The sequence below is a fragment of the Drosophila nasuta genome, chromosome 2R, assembly GCF_023558535.2.
Source record: "Drosophila nasuta strain 15112-1781.00 chromosome 2R, ASM2355853v1, whole genome shotgun sequence".
Taxonomy (NCBI): domain Eukaryota; kingdom Metazoa; phylum Arthropoda; class Insecta; order Diptera; family Drosophilidae; genus Drosophila; species Drosophila nasuta.
In genome coordinates this window covers 19285966-19307391 of record NC_083456.1, presented here as the reverse complement: position 1 = coordinate 19307391, position 21426 = coordinate 19285966, and the positions used below count along the sequence as shown (strand labels likewise).

General features: G+C 41.3%; 3 protein-coding genes across 5 annotated transcripts in view; 1 reads left to right on the top strand and 2 right to left on the bottom strand.

Moving 5' to 3' along the window:
- LOC132786035 (serine/threonine-protein phosphatase 2B catalytic subunit 1) overlaps positions 1-21426 on the top strand; it is a 111510-nt gene that overhangs the window by 40444 nt on the left and 49640 nt on the right. The gene's annotated exons all lie outside the window — the stretch shown is intronic.
- LOC132785695 (5-hydroxytryptamine receptor 1) overlaps positions 1-21426 on the bottom strand; it is a 54180-nt gene that overhangs the window by 15057 nt on the left and 17697 nt on the right. For all 3 annotated transcript variants that reach the window (XM_060791905.1, XM_060791907.1, XM_060791906.1), the window contains exon 2: positions 21008-21054. The gene's annotated coding sequence lies outside the window, so the exon portion shown is untranslated. The remainder of the gene's footprint in view (positions 1-21007; positions 21055-21426) is intronic.
- On the bottom strand, positions 9188-9961 carry LOC132785290 (coiled-coil-helix-coiled-coil-helix domain-containing protein 10, mitochondrial-like). The gene has a single exon (XM_060791310.1). It carries the CDS (start codon positions 9820-9822, stop codon positions 9322-9324), a length of 501 nt encoding a protein of 166 aa, XP_060647293.1. The 5' UTR covers positions 9823-9961; the 3' UTR covers positions 9188-9321.

Here is a 21426-nt window from a genome sequence, read left to right as displayed (position 1 = left end):
TTTACAGCTTTGGCAACGTATAAATTCAGTCTGATTTTTTTCTTTTTGGTTTTTTTGTTGTGACAAAATTGTAAATGTAAATATTGCTTTTTGATTGAAATTTGAGAATGGCCGTAGACCCAAACAGATTGAAATATGATTTAATTTGGACCCAGAAAACGATAAGTAATAAAATTTGTAACAAATTGCTGAAAATATCTTCAGGCGCTTGCTTAACGAGAATCTAAAAAAAAAAAACAGAGAGCAAAACTATTCAATTGGCTAACTAGCATATAATAAAGTGGCAATTTTCGGCTGTCAAATGGTATACAAATCATTGACAGCTGTCAAATGGTAAATCCTAAATGCATTCGCTCCGCTTTTGCTGACTGTTGGTATCCTGTTTTGAGGAGGAGAAGGTAAACCGCTGAGTTGGTTGTCGTTTCATTCATAAGATTTACATCCCATTCACAATGCGCACGTTGGCGGTGGCTGTAGCGGTGGCGGTGGCGGTGGCGGCTCTCTGACAAGCTGTCTGACATTTGCCAAAATTTGTGAGATCTGACAGACACGTTTCTTGCATTGAATATCATACAACCTTACACACATGGCCGCAACACGCACCACACACAAGAGAGACAAGATTCAGCGGAATTGTGATTTTTTTTATGACGCGCGGATTCGACGTTTATATTGAATTTGGATATTATTCACATTTGGTGTGGCTTCAATGAAATCGGTTTAAAATTTTACTTTGCTCCGTGACAAACCAAAAAATAAAACTGAATGTTTCTAAATATAGAACAGATGAGCATTTGCCGACAAAAAATGAATGAAAATCGTTTTAGGAAAAATAATTTAGAATACAAAATACACTCATATAGCGCAGATTTATAATATAGGCGTCTATAATTAAGCAAAAAAGCTCTTCAGAAATACCTCTTTTTTAATGAAAGTCAAGTCCAAAAGATCATAGAAATACGTCAGACTCAAAGAGAAAATATATAAAAAGCAACTTAACGATTTTGCTGTCAGAATTCAGAATAAACATATTTGGCTATTACGGCAAATGCTTGTTCGGTTTGTGTCTGGAGGGAAAAAAGTGTGGCAAAGGTAGCGAGAAGAACATATATTCGGTGACAGGTGCAAATGTCATCGTCGGGTCACGCAATTTGCCGTTTGCCGGCAAAAACTTTAGCAACGCTTCAGTCATTGTTGATGGTTGGCAGACCTGCCTGCCTTCTGACCACTTTCCGTAATTGTCAGCAGACACAAACTTTTCAACTAGTCATGCGGCCTTCGTAAGCTATAAATAAACCAAAAGCCACTTTGCCAGGCAGCCACCAGCTGAAACCTGGTGAATTATTAATTAATGGGATAGAATGCCGCGCGGAATGTAATACCTGCGACTTATTATTATCGCGCTCCACGCCTTTGTATAAATATGTAATTCCGTCGGCAATAAAGTAGTATTTTCGCATTTTCATTTGCCTTTTTAATTGATTTCCTTGTCGAACGCTGTTATATGGGATGCATTTTCTGTGCCGCCCACCAACCGCCTCTGCGGCTTCATCGGCACGTCGAATGTTTGCCAACCCCCGGGCAATGTGTATATACTATACTATATATGTAGAAATACCATAAAAATGTAAACAACAGCGAAAGTTCTCAGAGTGGAAGAGAAGCCCGACTCACTCCAGGCATTGCAGCTCTGCTTGTCAGACCACATAGCCAATAGAAACCTGTTGCAAACGCACACGCTGCCTGTTGCATCAAACGAAGGAACGGAACGGAGCACAACTGTTGATTCCACGCACCAAAGAAAATATGCTAAATTGTGCTGCCACTGAAGTATGCAATTTCATTACTGTTAAGTAGATTTCTCAAAGGCAATAACAAAAACGTTACAATAGCACGTAAAGGGAAGCAGACTATACAGGAAATTGTATTTATATGTTCTTGAGCTGAGCTATGCGAAATGTGACAATTTGGACAAGCTCTTAACAACTTAACAACTAAAAATATCATCTTGCAACTGTGTGTAAACTTGTCAGCAAAACACTGCCCCAAGACACAAACTTAAAAAACTGAAAAAATATAAGAAAGAAAGAAAATGGCCGATGCTTCTGGTGCGGGAATTTAATTAAAAAGTTTTTGCGTTTCTCTAACAATAACCACAACAACAGCCAGGCAGCCAAGCCAAGCCAGGCCAGGAGCAGTCCAAGTCAGCGGCAACAATGAAGCAAGGCAACCATCTAACTGAGCGCCGTGGAAACTTGTGTGCCGCCTATGTGCGTGAGTTGTGTTTGTAAAAGAAACTTTGTTGTAACAATAGTTGCTAGTGGGTCTTGTGCCTGGTTTTAGTGCCATGTAAATTTCGTGATGCCACGAGTACTCGGCGTATACACAATTTTTCCGTTTGCCTCTACCTCCAAAATCCGTAACGAACGAATGACGTTGCAATTTATAAAAGTTTTACGACAAGCACTTGAAAAATTGCACATTGTTGCCGGAGCGGGGCGACGGCGGCGTCTTTGCGTAAATTCTGCGTAGGCGAAAGCCAAAAGCCAGAGAAGCCCGAAAGCCGTGAGAGCTTTATGAAATATTGAGCAAACACACAATTTGTATGCGTATACGCCATGTTGGCCCACGTTATGGCGAGCCTCATAAGAAATGCTGCCTCCAACCTATTGACAGCGAGAACCACAATAAAGGTTAATAGTAGACCAAGGACTTGTGAGAGACGGGCACTTGAAATGGCAACAGCAACAGCAGCAGGAGTAGCGGCAATCTAACCACAAGATAAGCAAGCGCTGTTGCCTGTTGGATGGCAAGGATATGAAGGGAGGTGGTAAGCCAAAATTACAATGGCTGCGTAAATAGTGAAAAGCCAAATTAAACTGCCAAGTTGGAGAATGGAACCCAAGAACTCACTTGGCCACAATCCACTGAGTCCAATTGAGTTAGTATTTGTATTCAAGTACCAATTAGCCGAGGTTTCATTTGGAGCAACGGCTGAGTGAGGCTACGTTCTGCTCGACATCAAGTGAGCTGGCTAGTGAACATCATCCACTCAGTATACTTGGGGGTTTCGTTCGCTGACTGGCTCACTGGCTGGATAGCTGGCTGTCCTAATGGTTGACTGACTATACAAAGTGCTGCTCATCTTGGCCAAACAATAGCAAGCATGAGTTCAGTTCACTTAATACCAGCAATTGACTCAACTAACCTGCGGCCATCCCCGTCATTAGTTAACAAAAAAACGATGGTCAAACATTGCCAGCAAACCCAATACACTTTTTTCACCCTTGAACTGAGCTGATCAACTCACACAATTTCCGTCTCTCATAACATAAACCACAATAAGCTGCACTTTCATTCGTATCTGCATCACGGTAATTAGCTCGCCTTTGAAACTGAAGGGAAACGCTTCCTTTAGCGGGTCAAAAGGGTGTTTCTGTTTGACTTGAAACTTGATTGCAGGTCAACTGAATACTGTGCAACATGTTGCAGTTTGTTGCCATAGTAACTCTGCTTCACTGCAACCAGAGCACACGTCTGGAATGTAATTCATTATGGAAGCCAGCACTTTTTGGCATACTTCGGTTCGTTTGCTGTAGTCTAGTGTAGGGGATAAACCTACAGAGGGCCACAACTGACATGTTGACTGTCACTCATTTGACATTAGCACAAATTATGTCACGTACTAAGTTTGGTCAGAAACTTTTAAAGGGCTTAAGTTCAACGTAAAAGGTTCCGGTCTGTGCAGCTGAGCTTTGTCCGGTTTTGCTTGGTTGATCGAGAGAGAGAGTGAGAGCGAAGGAGAAAAACAAAGAGAAAAAAACACAGAAAGTTGCGACTGTCAATATAGACACACTTTGCACTTCGACTGCTGTTACCCTTGTTGCTTTTGTTACTGTTGTTGTTGGTGGTGATGGTGGCGTTGGGCAAACAAAAAAGCACTCATGATGCGGAGGAACTAAGAGACAAGCATGCAAGGGCCGGCGAATCGCCAATCAACATCAACATCATCGTCAAATGCGACGCCAATGGCAATGGCGACTATAACCGCAGCCATCAGAAATGCCATTAGAGAGAGGCAGTCAAACCGGGAACGCAAGCCACCAGCCACGAGCCACGAGCTATCCAACGACAACAACAATGGCAAGAAGGGGTCCTTCTGGTCCTTGGTGTCTGCTGCCTGCTCCCTGCTGCCATGGGGCACAGGACTAACGCGTCGTAAATTGAGATTTCTATTTATTGTTAGCGACTTTGGTGATGTGACGACCACCGCAGCAGCAGCAACGGCAGCAGCCGGAGCACGACAATGGACAGACAGACACCCATCTCTAGCTCAAATATCTGGCAGTCCAGCTGCAAGCGCGATAGGAGGATGATGCGATGGATACGTGACTAACTCGACGCGGTTTGCCAATTTCACAATGTCACTCGAGCATTTTTAATGGACTTTTAAGTTTGCTTTTATTGTTATTTGTTTGCATACTCGTGCATACGAACGCATGGGCGTTCAGCTTTAGTTATTGTCGTCGTCGTTGTCGTCGTCACACTATTTTCCAACCATCTAACCATCTATATGGATATAAATGTTCTCGCTATTAATACACTTACTGCGGCTATCTTGGCTGTGTCAGACATTTAATAGCATGGGGTAAAGTTGAAGTCGTAACTCGATAAGTAATCGGCTTTAGTGCCTTTTTTCTAGCTCCCTACTGTAAAAAACAATCTTACAGTCGAGTAATAATCTTATTGATTTAATAGGGAAAACTTTTACGGAGGTTTCACAATGTTTGTACTTTAATAGACTTAGTAACGACACGTTTAAAGAATTGCTTGATAGGTAATTGTCCTTTGTGTCATGTGTAGCATAAATTCAATAATCTTCTATTTAAGTGAATTTGCTAATGGAAAAAGTTTCAATTGCATCGCGCGCAAAAAAGTATGAAACCTATAATCGATTAATAATCTTTTCATCCACTGAAGAGTGTCTCAAGTTCGGTGCCCTGAAAATAGTTTACTTTCGCAGTTTGTTTAGTGTTTGGTTTGTTTTAACAGCACTTTTGTTCCAAGTTTCATGTGCCAAGCGCTCGGCAAATAGAATTAACAATAGTTGCACTTAGCCCAAGTCTTTCTGGATTTGATTGTTGTCTGCTATTATAATATTTGATCAAAAACGAAAACTTTTGCGCCCGCCCTCCACAAAAATAACAACAACACCCAATCCCTGCCGTTGCTGCGTGTTCGGTTGCTATTCTTAGGCAAGTGTCAATCACAAACCAAATCCCTAGAGAATGCGCTGTCAGTTGGCCGATAACAATAAATTGGTTCGTCCTTTGTGTCTGAATGTGCGTGAGCTTTTAAGGGACCTATTATGGAAATTAAATTGATATTTAAGTGACACGGATAAATTTCAGGCAGCAGCAAACCACAACAATGTTGACGACAAATTTTTTAGCCACAATTCTATTGAAAATTTTATGAGCTCAAAGGCTGCTTAGCTGTCTTATGAAGCGACGATAAAGTTTGTGACTTTGCCACGTGGCGGCAGAGGCGCTCAGTCAAGCTGACTGAGGTTGTTGCATTGTCCGATGACCGCTCCCAAAAAGTATGCTCCACAACAATCTAATGAGGTGTCTAGCAGCAAATTGCGACCTTACTCAGTGTACGTGTACGTGTGTGTGTGGGTTAGTATGCGTGTGAATATGTATGTATATGTGTGGGCGCTTTTGGTCAGCTAATGCTTGCGGTTTAGACGAGGTGCTGGTATTTGACCTTTTGGCTTTAAGGCTTGCCTGCTCGTTGTTGTTTTTCTTTTTGACTAAAAGGTTTAATTAATATGCAAATGATTGTGCACACGACAAGCGCGGTGCGAGTGTTGCGGAGGGGTTTTAATTTAGTTCAGCTTACCCTTTGCAAGCTATTTAATTAAGACGCTTCATTGCAAACTAAACAACTATAGCTGGGCACACACTACGTATGCGTGATGCTAACAAATTAAGCAGTCGGTGGAATTTCGTTTTGCAACTGACCCAAACCAGTTAAAGTTTGTCCGAATTGTGCAACTCTAAAATATTTATTGAATATTTAACTTGGCTCTTTGTCGCCGGTTGCCTTGCCACCACATCCTACTTCTCCGCCCTCCTATACCACAACCTGCTAAATTTGTGTGGTCAAACACACACAGAGGCAGCTGTGTGCCAAAGAGAAGAGTTTTCCAAATTTCCATATTCATTTTCAACTTTCAGCTCTTGCAGCTGCAGGCAGTCTGAGTTACTGAACGGCAGACGGGCACTTTTGGCTGTGGAAAGCAAAATAAATTATAAAATGTCTGCCACTTGGACAGGAGAAACCTTTTGCCATAAAGCTTGCTTGGCCTTCTGCATATGTATGCTCATATTTATTAAGTTACCTCCTTCCTTTGTTTCCTCACTCAATCTCTTTCTCTGTGTCTTTTTCTTCTCAATCCCTCCTCAACTTACTTCTGCCTGTGTCCCTAGTGATTACAAACGCATGGTCTGGAGATTGGGCTGCCCAGCGGTGGACAGTTCATAAATGTTGAAGTTGGTAAACTTTTTTTGTATGTATGATGAGGGACGATGGTTGGTGATGAGAGGGTTGGTGGAAACGCCATTTGCAATACGCATGGAAAGTACATTTCCGGTTTTCGGAAATGCATTTCCGCTTCCGCTGGCGTTGACAAAGTTTTGCCACTGCAAACTCGGCCACACATAAATTTCAGTTTGACTAAAATGCCAAAGTGACACGCGCTACACACAATCAGACAAATGGACAGACAGACTAACGGACAGACAGACAGATGGACACATTGACTACACAGATAAACACACGCAATACTATCTATTCACGTCAAATGCACTTATTGGCCATTCAACCAATTTGGTTACACAATTTTGATGCAATTTATTGCATTGCACGCCTCAGTTGGTTGCCCACTTGGAAATTTATTGGATTTCATTTGATTTGATTTTCATTAGCGTATTCATGCTGATTGATTATAGAGTGCAATGACAATCCCGCTATCCGTGGCAGACCATAACAAGATGCGGGGGGTGATAAAGAAAGTCCAATCATCATTGACAAATCGAATTAAATACTAAATTTGAGTTTCATTTTAAAGTGTCACAGATGAAGGCAATCAAAAGTGTCCCTATTTTTATTTTTTTTGTTTAACCCAAGCTTCCAACTGTTTTTCATTGTCTGTTTGTGGTCCCGCCCACCACTTGCCACGCGCTTGTACAAAAGGCGCTGCAATAAAACCGAACTCAGGACTCGTGCATTGTCCTTTGATTGCGCCGTGTGTTTGCCACATCATATTTCACACTCAGCGCTCGGTCCGTATGTGTGTGTGTTTGTGTACACAACAAAAAGTTCTCGCCTGATTGCTTTTTTATATTTTCGCAGTTTTCCAGCAGTGCATCCATTTTCATTTTCGTTTTCATTCTGTTTCATATTGCGTGGTCAAGGCGCACACGAAAAATTTCAGCGCCAGGCTTCACCTGATATCGTTGGCATCGCCCTTTTAAGGCTATTAATGATATCTCCCAACGGAGATATTGCTGCTGACTGGCTGAGAGTTCTTTTATTGGATTTACGCTTGCCTTTTATTACCATAAAAATGGCTTTAAGCTGATATACCAACTATTTGAGCGCAAATCTCTGTAAATAACATTAAATGCACGTCACTCATCCCCGTTTTAAAGGCAACTTTTAAATCAATTTTCGAGAAATAAATCTTTTTAAATGTAATATGGTATTACACAAATATTGGCTTGAATGTGACTGATGATATTCAAATGTTGACTTCATAAATACAGAAAGAATATTTATTGTATTTGGCTATAAGCTCTAGATACACATTTATATTCTTTGGTCAACTGAGGAAATGTTGCCCCTTGGCTGAGTCAAATTGAGTCAAGCTTTGTGCGATGGGTATTTTGCAGAAGCATAATAAATATTTATTAGCTGTGCTGCTGTTGCCCAAAAATTAAATTTGTTTTCATCAAGAAGACAGACAAAAGCGTTTAGGCCAATGAGCAAATATGTGCTTAAAACATTTCTCCAGTCGCCGGTTTATGCTGTTCTTAAAAACATACGCGAAATGCGACGCGAAAATGCGCCTAAAATTAAAAAGGGTGTCGTCTCTGGGGGGCAGGCGACGATGCTGTTGCGAAAACATTTCACAAGCTTAATTGTGCACAAGCCAAGCAGATAAAAAAGGAAAGAAAGCATGATGGGGAAAACCTAATGAAAAAGTTTCACTCTCCAAGAGACCGAAACGACATGAAGTGCTTTGAAAAGCGCGTTGAACGCGAAAATCGTTAGAAAAACGAAACAACAAAATTTAAGTAAATATGCGCCACAGCGCAGACAAAGTAGCAACACAAACAAAAGCCCAACGGGGGAGCAAACGGTGAGCGTCGGGGATGACAGTAAACAAAATCACAATTAACTAAGAATGTCAAAAAAAAACCCAACGAGGATAAGCGTGAAATTCACGACTGACCGATTAGAAAATACTCTTGCCAATGCGAAAGGGGAATGAACTCATGAAAATTTAATTGAAAATTATAAGAACATATTCTATTCTTCCTTTCAAAAACTTAATGCTGACTGGCATTAATAATCCATTAAATTAAATAAAGAAGAAACAATATTTTTTAATATTAAAAATTTTCTAACTCAATTCTTAAAAGAACTTATATAAGATTTTGTCTAATAGTTTTAATTATGAACAATGTTTGCTTAAGCGAAAGCCATTTTGTATATGAACATGGTTGATGGGATTATCTATGGACTTAACAGATTAACTTTATCCATTGTGAAGAGTATGCTCTTGTCTACTTAATGTGCGTTGCACATTTGATAGCTAAATCATAATACCCTCGTTTCACAATGGATGAGAGTGGCAGCAGAAGGCAGCTGCGGCATGCGAAAACGAAAACGAAACAAAGGACGTCAAGGATGTGCAGCAGTCAGTTAGAAAGTGTTAAAAATAAATTGCGATGCTTGGGCACATGACAGTGAAGAGGGCACGCACTGCGTGTGCGTGTACGACACATAAAATATTTTAATTGCTAACCCTTGGCTTTTATATGATGTATGATTTGAGTGCCGGCCTCAGCAGAACTTTAAGGTCAGTGCTAAAGTAAAGATTTCACAACTAGTTTTACTTTTCTTTTTGTACGACTGAAGCCACTCAACGATTTATTAATAAGGCTGCTGAATAATTTATAAGGCCAGAGAACTTGTGAGTTGATGTGTTGTAGATTTTAAAATGATTTCTTTGATTCTTATCTGGATGCTCTACAAATTGTAGCGCTGGCGACATTGTCGCAGTGCCTCATTGAAGCCCTGACAAACGGACAAATCGCTATTCTCCTCGCTGCACTTGAGAAACTGGCGAATCTCGTAGGCACAAGGTCCCTCCTCGACCAGTTCACTGCGTGGCTTGCGCTCATCAGCCTGAGCTGTTTGCTGTGGTGCCTGCTGCGCAGCTGCCTGACCACCGCTTCCACTGAACGCTCCTGTTATGCCAGCGCCCACGGCATGACCCACAGCGGAGCCAACAGCGACACCAGCTGCCGTAGCTGCCATATCCTTCATAAGATCTCCTGTCGAACGTCCAGAGCTAGGTGCAGCTGGAGCTGGCACTGTTGCCGGTTTTGTCTCGGCTTTGGGCTGAACAGTTGGTAGGTTGCTGCTCGATTTGCGGGTGAATGGAGTGCGACTGTTGTTGGTGCTGCTGCTTCTGGTGCTTTGACGTCCAGCTGCTGAGGTTGGTTTACTTGACCTTTGACGCGGCATGTTGCTTGAATCTAAGCAAATATGTGTGTTTCTGAACTTGCGAATTAAGTAAACCAGTTACTATAAAGCGATTTCAGTTTGAGAGCATAATTTTGAATACCTAAACCGACCTTTTTAATGTGACATCTACTGAATTTAAAGCCAACGCCAACTTTGTGATTTGCTGCAGCTTTCGTCATAACAAATTCACAACCATATTTCATACACACATACACGTACATAGGCGCTCACATATTCCCCAAGGACCTGCATTTGGCCTTTGTCAGCTTTTTAACCATCAACTAATTTATATAACATTGGCAGGGAACCGCTACGAAATGAGTAAAGCTCAAAACAGTTAATTGCCAATGTGCACGCTGGAGGCGCCACCTGCCGGCAGCTAGTGGCAGCTGTTGTTTTACCCTTGGCAATTTGGCTAGCAACGAGAGACATGGAGAGAAAGGGAGAGGGAGTGAATGCATAGTTTTATTTCGTTTTCCACACTAATTAAGAGAGAGACCACAAAGTCAAAATAATGAATTTTGTCGGCAAAAATTGCAACGCATAAAAACGCGAAAATCTGCACCGTCGACTTTTTTTGTCATTTGCATTTCTCCCCCGGAGGCATCAGTTTGATAAACGCAGCTTAGCTTAATTGGGCAATGGGACAACTTAGAGGGGATCAGCATAAATCATGTATTTTTAACTAGATTTCTCTTTTTTCTTTTTTTGTTACTCCTTTTACTTTGGCGTGGAAGTACCTAATTGGAGTCTTTCCATTAGAAGTGCTGGTTTTTATTCGTTCGCGGAAATTTCGCTCCTCTTTTTAAATGCAGCGGAAATGCTTTAATTATCGCAGCACATGCAATATGCTCCATTCTTCTATTCCGGGGAAAATACATGGCTTAAATTAGCCAAACTGTCAGCCAAAAATGTGAAGTGTAATTCAAATTACAACGAGGATTGCTTATTTGGTTGGGTTGCTAGTGGGTGGCAGTGGGTGGCAGCAGCAACAGCTCCATCGTTGCGAGTGACATATGAGCTGAGCTAACGTGGCAAACAGAATATTTCATTAAATTATTGCCAACCGCAAACAGGGGGCTGCAAATGCCGCTTGATTGATGCTGCAGCAGCAAATATAGAAGCCTCAAATATTTTCTCCCCCCATCTCCACCCCATTCCAAATAAGTCAACCAGTCAGTCAGCCAGTCATTCAGTTAGGGAAACAGGCAGCCAGTCAGGCAGCCAGCCACTCGATGCGACCATGTTAATCAGCGGTATACGAGTGAGTACTCGTACAATTTTCACTCACTCTGTTATGAATATTTAAGCAAATTATGTTTTGCTACACGGAAAATTTCGCGTTTCTCTTTTGCGGCTTGCTGTCTGCAGCTGCCATGTGAATGGTTGTGACAGCAGCAGCAGCAACAGCAATTGGTGTTGCTGTTGCTGTTGCTGTTGCCACTGCTGGGGATAGAAGCAATATCCATCTGGGGCTCAAATGCTAATTTCATTTTGTTTATTGTTTTGGCTACAATTTAATTTGCCTGTCTGCGGTGCTGAAATGTTTATAAATCAATCAACATCAATAACGCGTCGAAACCTTTTTCAACTGCCAGCCGGCCCTGCACCAAGATGGATAGACTTCAGCTACTGTAGTATTCGTTAAGTGGGAAGACGTGTGGGCCTGACTCTGAAGCACCAATTTAAAGTGTTGTTCACTTGGCCCACGCTGCGTATGATGAATTCTGTGGAATGCTTTGGTGTTTTGCATAGACAATTGCGGGCGCTAACAAATCGTTAAGCACACTGAAGCATAAACAAATGATTGAAGCTGCTATTCAAGTATGCAAAACATAAAATAAGTTTATTATGAAGAGCAACAGTTTTTGTTTCTGTGATTTTTCTTCTTTTGAACTCAAGTTGGCTTCAAAGCAGTCAATTATTTTTAGTTTCAGATGCAGATAGCTCTCTATCAGTTTGCATCAATTACTGAGTTTTTCACCTCTCTTAGATAACTTTTGACAGAGACTGAGAGCAAAATTTGCTGTGTGTGTGTGTGCAGGAATTTCAATTAGGTTGCACAGTTTTGCATACATGAGAAGTCTGGCATTGCAGTCGCATTTTTGAGAAGGTGGTCTAATGTCTGCATGATTGATATTAATTGGCTTTTGGCATGGCTGGGAGAATAACTGATCAAACTAAATAGTGTCAGTCACCAAATACCGCAATTGCAACTGTAATGGAACACTGCAAGTGGCACAACATCATGCATAATTCAATTCCCCAATTATATGCGCAATTTGGTTGAAGTTTTGCGGTTGTGGGGAAAACATGGGTAAATAGCAAATATGTTTAACTGGCGGCTGGCGGCCAAAAAGTAAACGATGCATGTGAGAGAGAGAGAAAAATGCAATTAAATTTAGATTGCGGGCCAAGAAGACCGAGGCCAGGACGATGTATCCTTCCATTCATAACCGCATGCAATTTGTAGTATCGCCCGAATGAGAATCAGAATGCGAATGTTGAAGAGTGAGAGTTAGAGAGTTAGAGAATGAGAACAAGAACAAGAATGGAAAAGAATGGGCCACGTTTCGAATGCGGTAAATTACAGTTAACGATTTTGTAGCACAGCAATTTGCTTTATCTTTAGATTTCTATCTATGGGTTTTGTAAATGTGGCGTCGGCGTTTCTGTCGGTTTGTTTTGCATGCCACTCTGGCACCTCCGTGCAACGTCCTGTGCCACCTTGCCACGGACACGGCCAGCAATGGTCATTGGCCAAAAGCCATTGTGGTAAGTACATACGTCGCCTTCTCTCTCGCTCTGTGTTTATGTGTGTGTACGCTCTGCGGCGGGCCACAAATGTTGCAGCACCATAAAGGTGTTGAAATAACTACCTTACATTTGCTTTTCTACATTCAAGTATTGTGCTTTCATTCACAACATGTTACCCATTAAATGACCTTTTTGCAGAGACAAAAGAGCAGTAACGTTTGATTTATTTATTTATGATACAAATACTCGATTACAATATGCTCTATTTGACAAAAGACAAAGAGTTTTCCACCCATCTCCTTCGTATAGATTCATGCAATTTATTCTTAAGCTAGGGTATTTTGTATTCTACACAATTGTCGATTGTTATCCATTGTAGCCGTTGCGTTGCCGTGTGCTTCAATTGTTATGGCCTTTTATGGCGTTTGTGTTGTGGGTCGTGTGTTGTATGTTGTGGGCGCAATGCAAATTGCTGGCACATAATTATGTCGCTGGCCCCGGCGCAATACAGGTATAATAGAATTCGAGTGGGATTACAAGAACATGACCGAACTGGCAGTTGGACAAGCAAAGTTTTTTTTTTGCTTTGCTTTGATTTGGCTTTGCTTTGGTCGAAAGTTCTCTTTATGTGTTCATTTGGTCATTCCCTTGCAACTTTTACTTGTCTCTAATTAGCAAAACTGTCATTCGAACAACTAATTTATAGTGTGGAGCATACTTTATCATGACAATAAAGTTGAATAGAGAACAAACTTTTAATTTGCTGACGCTATAATGCCGCACGCAGGCAAAAGTATGCTCCACAAACCTAAGAGAAACAATCGAAAACTGTGCAGGAAATAAGTTTTGAACAAAACTTTAAAAGTGCATTTAAATATTAACAACTTAACTGTTTGAACTATTTTTTCCCACTTCTATTTTTTTAAAGTACTTCCATAATCCCGTTAAAATATAATCTTGAAGTCGAGCCAAAGAACGGTTGAGTGAGCGCTAGCGAAACGTCCATCGCGTTTGCAGGTGGCGATTTCATTTGCCATGTTGAGCTTTCATCAAGTGACAAGTGGAGGGAGAGCTGTTACTTTTCCCAAGTCCACAGGAACTGCAGGTTGCAGCTGGCTTGACTAATGATCGCGTGCCAATGCAATGGCAAACTGCCATTTGGACAATCAGCGAGCAATGTCAACAGTGGAGCTGCCCCCAAAGCGCAGTTGATTCGAGTAAGTTACTGGCAAAGGACACAACGCAGGCTGGCAGTCAGGCAAACAAATGAAAATGCGGATTTCAGCGGCCCGGCATAAAATATTGCCCAGGACAAGGATGCAATGAGGGCAGAGAATAAGGGAGTGGGGAGATAAAGCGAAAGTGAGAGTCAGAGTGAGGCACAAGCGAAGGCCAGGGCTTAAAAGGGGAGTCATTTTTTAAGCTTTACACTGGCCAAGTCAGCTCTGGCCGTAACCATTAAAATGGCGTCTTAATTATATTTACATTTTTTGCATATTACGCTTTGGCCACGCCTTTAAGGCGGCGGCTGCTGATTCTGTTGTTGCTGTTGCTTTGGCGGTAGCTGCTACAGCTACTCGCGCTCAAAGCTGCAAATTAATGACTGCATTTTCGAGTGAGGCGCCAAAAGGATGCAGGCAAACGGCAGGCAGCTTCTTTGTTCGAGCTTCACTTTCTCATTTTTCGAAACTTTGTAATGTGCAGATTAAAAATTTCCGCTGAGTTTGCTACTTTTCTTCATCTTCTTCGTCTTCATCTTCATCTCCATTCGACTTTTTCATGGGTAGGAAACTTTTGCGGCGTCTTTTCGCCAGTTCGCAGCGCAAATTGTGTGTTTAAGAAGCCTTTGCAGAACTTTCGAATGTAAATAAATCATGCACACTCTTGACTCGCCTACAGACTCAAGAGCTCACGAGACAAGAGAGTACTCTCTGTGGACTAAGGATACGAGCATCTCGGGTAAACGGCCTCCTGCAGCACTCAAACTATTCCCAGCTCCGATTTATATTGCCCACTGAACCAGTGAAAATTTATGGAACCCTCATACTCTATAAATCAAGCCAACCCCACACTTGAGCGCCTACATATCTGAGAGTTGAATTAGTAAATAGAATAGACGAGCCGCACAATTGATCTATTGTCTTCAACTAAGCTTGGGTAACAGAAATCCATCGCTGTTTAGTAATTACTGGCAGAGGCAAGAAGCCACAAGTGTTCATTTAATTATCTGGCATAAATAAACCAAAATACTAAGCCTTTTTTGTGGCATATATCAATGCATTGCACTAAATGCAAAGTTAATGATACACAATCCAACAAACGAGAAGGATTTGTATTTCATCTAAACCTTCGTAATATGCACGATAGCTAATTAAATGCATAATTCCATGCGTTTAATATGCTTTTAATTGTAATTAAGTTACAGCGTGTGTGTTTGCTACATTGTGGTTTAACCTTTGCAAACATTGCGTATACGCAATGTGTATCGGATAACATGTGATTATTGATTGTGCCAGTGTGTGAATAGATCGAACTTTCCCTCCACTATTTAAATGTTCAATCGTTGGGAATTTCGAGAGAAATTACCAAACAAATTTAAGACTCTTTAACTGCCTGACAAGAAATGCGTAGGTCTTGGCACAAAGAACTTTAACTAATTGCCTGCTTTTCCCTGTCTTTCTAGCACTAAGCTAACACGTAAATAAAGCATGACAAGACATGCAAATAACATATCGTGCTCCTGCTACCTGGGAAATCAATTTGAGTTATTGTATTTAGCCTTCAATATGGTTCGGCCAAAGCGCAAAGTAAAATAAATATTTTAAAGCTTCACGCACGCTCACACACACACGCACATAACCTTACAAGCGTACAAACATAGAAGCAGACGAGCACACGAATGGGAATTGGGGGCGTTGTACAAGACTCATGCAGTTTTGTCGATGATTGATATGCCAATGCCGGATGCGAAGCACATGCGGGAGACGTACGAGACATTGTCAAACTTTGCACATGCCTCCTACGCACCTCGCTCCCCCTCTCTGCGAGACGTGTTCACATACACATACGCACACACACTCACGTACATATCCAAACACAAACGTCGAGTGTCAAAGTTTTTTTGTGTGCGCTTAGCGCATTTGATGAATTGTTAAAAGAAAATCGCGCGTATGTGTAAACATTTTGGTCTATGCTAGGGAAAGGGCAGAGGCATGGAAATGGTTGGCAACGCGAAGCAGCTGCCGTTGATGATGCCGCTGCCTTGTTGCCTGTTGGCAAACAGGTAGGGCAAACAACAAGCAAAAGAGTGGCCAACGAACCGGAAATTCTCTTGTTAACTAGAATTACAATTCATTTAATTTTGTGATGCCTTAAGCCTCGCATAATAAATTGTCAGACGGAAAAATGACAAACGCTTCCCTCACATGCAGCACTCTGTAATTACATTCGATTTAAATACAGATAATGCACGCACTTTTGTGGCAAAAGATGAGCGTTTTATTACCTGAGAGAGAATCAATCAAGTACTTCACTTTCTGATAAAAGATCAAATCTCTGATGAATTAGTACACATATAGCTTACTTTCTTGCTTGGCTTTGTGCGCTTAATCAAAGGCAGCTATATCGCTGAGACATCGCACCGAAATGTTAGAGTATTCCAAATGCGGACGTGAGACGCACTCTGGGGGCTTCGGATGGCAACGTTTTTGCAAGCTCTTCACTTTTAATCTGTCTTGTGCCAGCTGATGAGGGCAGCCATACACACACATACACACAGCACAGGCACACACTCTTGCAGGCATATGGAGACTGTCAGGCTGTTAGGCGGCGTCAAGCGCCTAATCCCTGCTACGGAAGCCACATTTTGAGTGTGCCACACACACAGACAATCATACAGTTACTCAGATAAGTATATGCTTACTTACTCCCACATAACAGATACGCACAAACACACACACACACACACACACACACATACGTAGTCATCACATCCAATCATCAATCACATGCTTTGGTGATTCATTGATAAGCTTCGCCCCTAGCCCATCAAGCTTTCTTGCATTGCTCTCTCTCTCTCTCTCTATCTCCCTCTTTCATTCTTTAGAGGCACGTGGGCGTGGCAATCATGTTAATAATGCCGACCATTTGCCTTGGCCATGACTGGCATTAAAGGCCTTTGCCTTTAAAGCAAACTCAAACAAACTTCTAAATTGAAAATAAAAAATAAAATGCGGCTATGTGTATATATTGTATGTTAAGTAAATACGCGGTGCGAATCGTTTTGTTTATTTAAAATTTTTTGGAAAATCAATTTACAATTTTTTGCTGTTTATTTTGGATGTGGTTATCCGGGCAGCAGGCAGCGGGCAACGCCGCCGCCGTGTAAACAAATGAAACTTTTACGCTCCTGACATCGACAGATGCGAAAGTACCTTCATCCCTTTCACCCGCTCCCTCTCTCGCTCTCAACGTCTCTTTCTGCCGTTGGCATTGCGCGAATGCGCGTATGTGTGTGTGTGCATGTGTAAAAAAGTGCAAAAGTTTTTACATAAAAACGCTGATATTTGGAATCTTGTTTTTATGGCTGTTGTTCTTGTTGCTGCTGCCGTTGCCGGTGCCATCAAGAGCATGCGCCATTAATGTCAGAAGTGTAATTGTTTTTCAATCGCTTTGATAACACACCAACACACACACACGTAGAGTGTGCGGCTCACACAAATTTTGCAATTTTATTTCGAGTGTGTATTAAAATCTCTCGTGATTGTCAAGTGCCTTGAAAATGACCCAGAAAAACAAAAGCGCTCTGCACACATCTTTGGACAAAGCTGCTTGTACGATTTAATGCCACAAACGAGAAATGTCTATCAAACACTATAATATATAATGCCACAAAGGTGTTAAAATTAAAATCTATGCCAAGCACTTGGCAAAATGGAATGCTGCCAACAATTTGTATTGCAAAAATGTCTAGTATATGTTGGCATTTGATAACGGGTTTGAACTCAGTCAAAACAAAACTTCATTGAGCACATTTAGACCTAGTTGGTGACCCATTCGTAATCAGTTGATAACAATTATAATTTGATAAGCCTAATGAGACAGATTATAACGCTAAGAGCCAGAGACTTGAGTCATAATCTCAATTAGAAAATACTCGTAATAAACTATAATTAAATCTTAGTAATTATGTGAAGAGGCTCAGTGCTGATAGGAATCCGATTTCCCAGACATTTATTATATTTCCGAGCTATTTCCTGCTTCCTGAATTACAAAAAAAAGATGTTGAAAAAATGAATTTTTAATGGACTTAGAGAAGAACTTTTAGCCAAGAGCTAAAACGTCTGCATGAAATTCTTGTTGACAAGCTGTCCTGGATTGTATTTCCTGCTGTCAGTCTCTTTGCCTTTGAAATGCATTATCTGAAAGTTTATGTTTTCCCTGCATTTGCATATCAACATAAGTACGAGTATTTATGCAGAAAAAGCCATATAGATATCTGTAGAGCCTGAAGCTTGCTTTTAATAAGGACAGTCAGTTTCAGGTTACGTCGTCGACGACGAGGAAGACGGAGCTTCGGCTGGATAACATTTGAGAACGTGCCAGAAGCACCGCAATGTAAGATTTGATAAAAAAAAAAACAACGAGCACTAAAAAGACAGAAGAAAAAACCAACAAAAAACTAAACTCTGAGGCAGAGGCAAAGAAACTTCTGAAGGTTATAAAATAATAATGAAGTCAATTTCAATGACGTTGCGCCGTTGCTCCCCTTTGTTGATATTTGTTGTAAAAGTTATGTTGTTATTGCTATTAAGATTGTTGTTCGTGTTCTTGTGGTTCTGCCGTATTGCCATTATTGTTGTGGACAGAAAAGGGCAGAAACAGCAGCAAAAATAAACAAAAGCAGCGCGTCACGTCATTTCCTGCAGCCATTTTATGTCTTGCTTTTGATTTCTCTTGTTCTGACCCAGCTACTGATTCGGCTGATGTTGCCGCTGCTGCTGCTTCTGGTTCTTGTTTTGATTCTTTAAAAGGTAATATTTATCGGACAGTCGCTTAAAATGCTTCTTGTACATATTTTTATGGCAATTAGACGCCGATTTTCATGCTGTTATTGCTGTAAACTCATAATGAACATCATAATAATACGCATACGCCCCGTAGTACTTTTATTTAATGGCACTCTGACTGTGTTATTCATGCGTTGGGAATGTAAACATAATAACTATTAGGCAAGCCATGTGGCATCTAATAACTATGTTAAAAGATTGTGGAAAAAGAGAAAATGAAAGCAAATAAAATTGCAGGCAGTCTAATACATGTTGTCAAAGTAATTGGAGTCGTTCTGTGCAGGCAAGCCGGAGGTAGAGGCTTTTGGATTTTAATTCAACATTTATTTTAAATGTAATATCATCATCGAGTTGTTTCTTTTGATATTTGACTTGAACAAAATCAACAGCCATTGAAAAATCAATTACAGCTGTAAACTGAGTCTGCTCAATGCAATACAATTCGAGAATACTTTTGAATTGCGAACAAACAGCCTTAAGCTCATTGAGCAGGCGGGTTAAAGGCGTTAATTAGACATCGAGTAGCTTACCTAACCTGGTTTTAAGAACCCAATCGACAAGTCAAACTCTTTGAGTAGACGACGAGCATGTTGTTGCTCAACAGTGTATCCATTGTTAAGCGCTAGAGTGTTGTGGTGAACACCATGAGATAGGTGAGCAGCAACAGAAAAAGCAACAGCAACAATACAACAAAGGCAACAAGAAGAGCAAAGAGGATGAACATATAAACTTGAACTTACGCAAGCTTTGCAATTTTGCTGAATAAGTGCGGCTGTGTGGGCTTCATTACACTTGATTTCTCGTGAACTGCAGCGCGCAAACACTCACACACGGAGTCGACTCATAGATTAAAAGAGCGCTTACTTTATGCTTCGTTAGGCAGCTTGGACGGGCTGACACGGCTTCGTCCTGGCGTCAAAATGCCTTGTCTGAGAGCCCGGCATGAGCAGTCATATGAATGCTCAGGCGCGCCATAAGAGAACAATGTAACAGGAAATGGGACCAGAGGGAAAAAAGTGGGTGGAGAGCTCGGCAAAGGGTCTAAGCAGGCTGTAAAGTACGCTTGTCACTCAGAAAAGGCAGGCAAACAGGCGGGCTGCCGGCGACAGGATGTGGTCACAGGATGCGAAGCGCTTGTCTAGTGCGGGCTGCAAGCGGGTGACCAATGACCGTACCGACGACTGCCTGAAAGACAGACACCTTTGTAAACAGCCACACAGCATACACACGCACACAAGAAACCAGATATACACACCACGCATACAGCAAAGGAAAAGAAGGACCAGCATAAACAAATCCAGGCGCATAATGAACTTGCCGTTGCTTTCAGCATCCATCTGAGCATCTCTCAATGCTGAGACCTGTTGATGGGCAGAAAACCCGTCGCAGAAAAGTGAGCAACACTTTTTCGTACACATTTTGCCAGGTGAGTTCATGCAACATCGCTCTGTGAAGCAGCACAGACTGCCACATTGTGTAAGCCATTTAAATGTTATCCCTTCGCTTTTTCGTGGTCTGCTTGCATAAACCGCAAACCCGCTTGGCCTGCAGCACTCGCTTCGGTTTGCATAATTAACCAAAAAACGGCGCCCAACCACAGCAAAGCGACAACGGCAGCGGCAACGGCAAAAGGCCAACCAGAACAACAATGACAAAAACGAATAAACAAAATGAATAAACAAATTTATGAAGCGCAAACCGCAAGCTTAAACGCTCCACTCTACGCTCAAGCTTTTGTTGGCTTTGATTTAAATTCAACACAGTTTGTGTGTTGAAGTTGTTTCTCTCCGGCCGATGAGAGACACAACATTTTCCTTTGCATAAATCATGGGCAACGATTGATTATGACAAAAGAAAAGGCAGCGATTGCAAATCCTCTGCACGTAGCTCATTTATTTATGTATTTTTTCATGCCACATTTTATACACACAAAGGTACAAAATCCACTTCTACTCCACCCTCCCCTCCCTCTCCCGCTCCCGCTCCGATGCCAATACAAATGACAGCACATTAGCCGCAGCGGATGTTGGCCTTTTCATGCCTGACTGCTCGCCCACTTGGCCAAAAAAAACAAACAGAAGAAAAGAAGAGAAAGAACCACAGTCATAGAAACATGAGCAAACAAGTGGATGGAACCCCAGAGAACTGACCACTGACCACGAAGCCTGGGGGCAGCATATAAACGTCAATAAATTCATATGAAGTTATCTCTTCCAGACAGCTTAATGCGCATTTTTATCGCCTAATCTAGAGTCGACTTTCCTCAGTTTTCTTTCTTTTGTGAAATTATTGAAATATCTATAGCCAAAAAAAAAAAAAAAAAAAAAAATGGTTAAGAAAATGTCTTGTTTTAAACTTACCTCAAATCTCTGAAGTGCAATTTACGTTTCAATTGAGTTTAAACGGTCTGTGAAAAGAATATAGAAAAGAAAGAAATTTAAGTATATACACACCTCTTTTGTATGTAAACAAATAGTTATTTTAAAATTTAATCGATGCTCATAAATTTAAAAATTGTTTTTAGCATACTTTCACAAATGGTGATTACATTCAATGCTCTATTTAATATACAGCATATTGTGGTTAGTTGAAAACATTAATTTACAAATAACGTGCAGTAGTCCCCAGTGAGCTATGGGCTAAATGTTGATGACCGAGGGCCACTTGGTTGCTATGAGTACGACCCCAAATAAAGTCGCATATGTTGACTGCTGACGGCAGTTGATGAACCTAATAAACTCTGAACGAAGTGCCACTCAGGGCTCAGATGCCGCCAGCC

Bases quoted from the DNA above. Each gene is read 5' to 3' on its own strand.
- LOC132785290 (XM_060791310.1), bottom strand. From the start codon at position 9,822: ATGCCGCGTCAAAGGTCAAGTAAACCAACCTCAGCAGCTGGACGTCAA.